Source organism: Nymphaea colorata, chromosome 8 (genome assembly GCF_008831285.2).
Source record: "Nymphaea colorata isolate Beijing-Zhang1983 chromosome 8, ASM883128v2, whole genome shotgun sequence".
NCBI lineage: Eukaryota > Viridiplantae > Streptophyta > Magnoliopsida > Nymphaeales > Nymphaeaceae > Nymphaea > Nymphaea colorata.
Genome location: NC_045145.1, coordinates 4,286,312 through 4,292,124, shown reverse-complemented (window position 1 = coordinate 4,292,124; position 5,813 = coordinate 4,286,312). Strand labels below are relative to the sequence as shown.

Genomic DNA, 5,813 nt, shown 5'->3' with positions numbered 1-5,813 from the left:
ATATTGTTACTATTATGAAACAAACACTTAATGGTTCCTCTAGTATCCCAGTAGGAGCTTGAGGGAGATTCAGTTGTGTGCACAATTCAGTGCAAACAACAAGTTTCCATCAAAGGGGATGGAGGCAGGTTTGAATTTTTTTATAAAGTGATGGCTGTTTAAGATTTTTGCACTTTTTTAAATCAAGAATTTCGGCCATTGCACACTATTGTGCACAGGGTTGTGAACGTTGAAGCTGGTTATATGTGCCACAAATTTTTTGTGTTCCAGTATGCTTAGTAACCAAAGTATCTTTGGTTAAGAAAAAAAAACTTTTGTAGGGACAAAAAAATCTCAAAAAGTTAAAACTACTACAGATGATTTGGAAGGATGGTAATAACCTATGCAGTTGAAAGATATTTGAATTGTTCGGGCGGATCTTGTTTTCAGACTGCTTTGTTGCAGGAGTTGTTGCTCTTTTTTTGTTGGTCTCAAGGGGTAAAGATTAGCACTGATATGCTCAGATGGAAAATTGTGGATGCCAGTGTGCAATGAAGGTCTGAATGTTTGTCCACACCAGAGACGGCAGACACGGGTGAGAATATCTTTCTGTTTGCGATTATCTATAACCTACAAAAATAATTGATTACCATTTTTTGCAAAGATCTTGTGGCTCTTTACTAGAAATTGTCTTTCTCTGCTGGTTTTTTGTGTATTTATCATGTATCTGTTATGATATTCAATGTGTATTCTTCATCCATCTTTTCCTTATCGTTGTTGATTTTTGCTTTTCTTTATAGTGTTTTCTATGTTATGTCCCTAACAAGGGAAGACATGTTCTAACATTTTACCAGAGGAGCACTTTCATAATTTTACAAAATGATTTCGTTTTTGGTATTCACTTTTGTGCTTGGTGGGCTTCCATTAAAACAAACATGGGTGTTTTGGTTATTTATAGACCCGAACACACGGTCCCTTGTTAGGGGCCATAATATATTACGTGCTCCTGTCAATTCAAAAGCAACCAAGAGATCACAACATTTCTTTCTTTGTTCTCTCTGATTATTGATATTTCCTTCTTATAACTTCTCTTTGCTTCATTTATAAGCATTATTTCACTTCTGAAACTGGTAGGTATGCCCCCGACTTTTAGAAATTTGTAAAGAATAAAACAATTACAAATGAACAAACTAGAGAATTACTGAATCAACAGAACTTCAGCAACTTCTGGTGAAGGTAAACTATAACAAACAGAAAAAAGATAGAATGAGAGACATATCCAAATCTCCGCCTCTCGTCCTATTGAAAATCAGTTGAATGTTAGAAGGAGGCCAATCGTTATGGGAATTATTTGGTCGTAAATAAAAAGCTCCAAGGTTTTCTCAAAAAAGAACAACTTTGCCGATGACCATCTGAAAAAAACCTCACCAATAGAAGTCCGAGAACGATATTTGTGGTTATGCTCTAAACCTTGTTCGAGCTTTAAAAGATCATTTCTCATTTACTTTAAAATGAATATACCTAATTACGTATATTGGGTTTTGCCAACAGCTTTCTCCCTCGACAAGAGTGTTGGGTTTTGCTGATCGACGGCTTCCACTATCCGCAACTCAACTGCCGAAACTGCCGACGGCTTAGAAGCCGTCAGGACAATTGCCGTTGGCAAAAGAAATACTGTTGCCTCAGATTTTCTCTCTTGTAATTCCCAGTGTCTCCTATATCCTGCAATTTTTTGCTTGCTTCATTTTTCATATTTTTGTCAATGGTTCGCTTTTATTTGACTACAATTTGCATAGCATATTCTGTTCGTTATTATTGTTATGTTACTGTTCAGTGATTTTGGTCTAAAATTTGTGGTAGATTCATGAAACACTATGTTACTGAGATGCATAATTTACAACAATTTTTGAAGCAGGATAGTCTGTTGCCAAACAGCCTCTAAGCGTGAAAGTGACATTTATTCATTGGTTGAACCAAATTAAAGGTTCAATAGTTTAACTTGATCAATCTTGATTTCCTGCCTCCTTCTTTATGGTGAGCACAAATCCTTTGATATTATCAAAGGAAGCACCACCTTCCATCACCGCCTTCTTTCCCTTCTCTTTCATGTCACTAACTCTCTCTCTGATTCCTTCATCATTCATCAAATCCTCTATTTTCTTTTTCACTTCTTCTTTCCCAACAACACCATCCTCATCCCTCACTAACTTCAAGCCCACCTTCCACAGATCAACTATGCAGGTCTGGTTTAGAAACTGATCAGCAAAGTAAGGCCAACCCAACATGGGGACCCCATTGAACAGCCCTTCCATGGTTGAGTTCCAGCCACTATGAGTCAGGAAACATGCAACCGACGGATGGGAGAGTATTTCGTTTTGCAGAGCCCATTCCACAACGAGTGCCCGCCTTTCGACTCGATCCATGAATCCTTCCGGATATACAGCTGCATTATTCTCCATAATGGTAGGTCTAGATGTTGGGTAGTGGCCCTGAGCCCCATCCTTTTCTTTGTAACTGCAAAGGAGATTCTGCAGTTACGGAATTAAAGCAGGAAATAAATCACAATATTAATGTTTCCGTTTTAATTCTTACCATAAATCTCCATGCCATAACCGTAACTGGGATTGGGGAAATCCTGAGAGGCGGTCTACAAAACCCAGCATCTATTCATCTAATGGCTGATAGTTTTTTAATCAACCTGCGCCTCTCAGAAGCAAACCCCCAAAATCAATTTCTCTCTTGCTTCTTCCTTTCCTATTTTGTCACAGGTGCTTCTGCTGAGTCGTGGCTGAAGGATCGCTCAAGTTTCCGCTGCTTTGGTTATCCTTTTTCCAACATTGGTATCAAAGCCATACTTGTCGAATTCCAGTAAGTGAAATTCGATCTTGATCTTTGTCGTGCCTGTGAAGATCATATTAACTGTGTGAGCATGCTAGTCGCCTGTGTATCATGTTGTTTTAAGCTCCAGCTTCTGAAAATAAATGCATGCTAGGCTATATTGATTTGAAGCATGAAGTATGCTAAACTTAATTAGTTTTTGAAACTCTCTCGTTTCTGAATCACGTGCTCCAACAGTGTTTTTGGTGAGAGACCGAGAGGGAGAGGTTTCTGTATCACGCATCCTTTGTTTTTCCTCCGTCTCTGTGTTTCTGAGAAACCGAAAACAGAGCCTGTTTTGTTCATAAAACACTACACTCTATTGCTAAGGCAAACAGAAACAGATTTGCGCCTCCAGCGACAGTTGCTGAGCCTACTATGGTTAATATAAAACAGAGGCACATGAAAAAGAGAAAACTCTATGTACCTTCTTTCTGTCGCAACTGAAGAGGCAGTTTTCTTTTGAACTTTCAAACTCCTCTGTTTTCTACTTCCCTTTGTCGTTTAAAAATAGACATCGCCCGGTCTATAACCTTCTGTGTGGCGGTAGTAACTGGGAGTTCGGGTAGAAGGGGTAGACTGCTACCAAAACCCCATGATAATGTGGCCTTCGCGAGTGGAGCTCAGTTCTCTTTTTTTTTTCTAATGACCTTTCAAACAAGACCCAGACGCCCGAACTTGTTGAATCTTCTGAGTTCTCTGCTGTGCTGAGTTTAGCTCCATCTGTCTATCCCACAGAGGAGATCCTCTGACAGCTGTGGTAACAGTAATAGCCCAGGACGATGGTGACGGTAACCCAAAAACTCAAAACAGAGGAATAATGGCCTTAGGTTGCTCGCTCCCGCCTCCTGGGTTGCTCCCATTTTTTTTCAGCTTTGCCACCGTGAGGGAGACGATCTCCCCAAACCAAGTGTGTCTCTCTCTGCTCCCCCTTCCTTGTGACGAGAATGAACCGGCAGCAAGGAAGAGCGATGGGGGTGACAAGAAGAGGCACGGTGGCGGTGGAGGAAAACTTGGAACTGGCGGCAGTGAAGGAGGGATGAGCCGAGTCCGAGTGGAAGAGACGATACCAGCGAACCCTAGGAGAGAGGAGCTCTCAAGAGGAGAGAGAGTGTCGAGCGAAAAATGAGGAAAATGCGGTTCGGAGGGGTATTTATAGCAAATCTTTAAAATTACAAAAACAGCCCACCGCTTATGCGTTATTTTTTTTTTAAAAAAAAATGCTGTTACATTTCTCAGAAATTAAAGTGCAACATTTTTGCTAAAATTTTTTTAAATTATGCACAGGCTATTATTAGTTTAATGTATCTAATGCTTTGTACAAGACCAGACATAAGCTTTCTTGTTGGTCTTGTGAGTCGTTACCAAAGTCATCTTGGTTGGCCTCACTGGCAAGTGGTTAAAAGAATTTTTTGGTATAAAAAAGGAACTAAAGGACTGAAATTGTCTTATCAAGTGATTGATCTTACTTTAGTTGGCTATACTGATGCAGATTTTGCTAGTTGTAAAGATGACAGTAAATCCACATCTGTATATGTATTTCTCTTTGGAGGTGGGGCAATAGCCTGGTCCTGTAAGAAACAAGGATGTGTTGCTCAACACACACAAGAAGCAGAATATGTAGCATGTAATGTTGTCACCACATTTGCTGTCTGGATAAATCGGTTCTTGAAAGACTTGAAATTAGATCTTGATCATGAACCAGTTCAACTATACTGTGATAATCAGGCAGCGATATCACTTATGAAAAATGGAGCTGTGAGCTCAAAGAGTAAACATATAATGGTGAAATACCATTATGTCCATGAAATGATTGAGAAAAATGAAATCTCAGTTGAATACATGTCTACCAATGACATGGTAGCAGATCCCCTTACCAAGGGAATATCAGAAGACTTGTTACCACATGTAGCCCATATGGGGCTGCGATATATTTGAAAGGTTGCGATGGAAAAACCTTGAATGGAAAACCTCGCTACAAACATTGAACTAAATTCAAGTTACAATGGACAAACCAATTATGGAAAACCTCGTAACTTAGAAACAGAAAACCCACATAAAGTGGAAGCAAACTAACGGTCTCATGTCCAAGTGGGAGATGTTGGGTAGTAGCCATGAGCCCTATCCTTTTCTTTGTAACTGCAAAGGAGATTCCGCAGTTACAGAATTAAAGTAGGAAATAAATCACAATATTAATGTTTCCGTTTTAATTCTTAATAATAAATCTCCATGCCATAACCGTAGCTGGGATTGGGGAAATCCTGAGAGGCGGTATATAAAACGCAACATCTATTCATCTAATGGCTGATAGTTTTTTAATCAACCTGCGCCTCTCAGAAGCAAACCCCCAAAATCAATTTCTCTCTTGCTTCTTCCTTTTCTATTTTGTCACAGGTGCTGTTGCTGAGTCGTGGCTGAAGGATCGCTCAAGTTTCCGCTGCTTTGCTTATACTTTGTTCCAACACTAGAGACCCAGAGGAATGGTCTTCCAGTGAGCTTGAGCCCAAGAGCAAGCTCGCCCAGTTGGTGCTTGCTGAGTATCGTGGTGCTCCCCAGTGAAACATAGATGACTGAGCAAGCTGGTTGTCGATCGAGCCAGTTGATGCAGCTAAAGTCTTCAGCCCAGAACGAAGATGGCTGGTGCTCGGAAGTGCTGGTTGAGAGAAGAGGACCGATTGGGAGTGGATTGTTGATGAGCTTGAGAAATGGCGATTCAATCTCTGAAAATGAGTTGCAGAGGATGTGATCTATCCCTTTCATGGACTCGACGCACTTCTAGAGGTACTTGAAGAAAATCTCCTGTTGCGTGGTGTCTCCAAATAACAGGTGGGCTGGGTTGAAGGCTGGTAACCCTTCAGAAAGTTGGACTAATTTGCCGTCTTTTGGAAACCCTATTACCATGTCAGCAAAAATATTCTTCCTTTTAGTAATAGATGAAATTCATTTCATCTCAAGAT

At 40.2% G+C, this 5,813-nt stretch overlaps 1 protein-coding gene across 1 annotated transcript; it reads right to left on the bottom strand.

The window, feature by feature from the left end:
• Positions 1-1,899: 1,899 nt before the first annotated feature.
• Positions 1,900-3,960, bottom strand: LOC116259328 (UDP-glycosyltransferase 83A1-like). Its single transcript, XM_031637081.1, has 3 exons — positions 3,284-3,960; positions 2,572-2,880; positions 1,900-2,493 (listed from the first exon to the last, which is right to left on the bottom strand). The coding sequence occupies exons 2-3, from the start codon at positions 2,640-2,642 to the stop codon at positions 1,983-1,985; spliced, it is 582 nt and encodes a 193-aa protein (XP_031492941.1). The 5' UTR covers positions 2,643-2,880; positions 3,284-3,960; the 3' UTR covers positions 1,900-1,982.
• Positions 3,961-5,813: the final 1,853 nt, after the last annotated feature.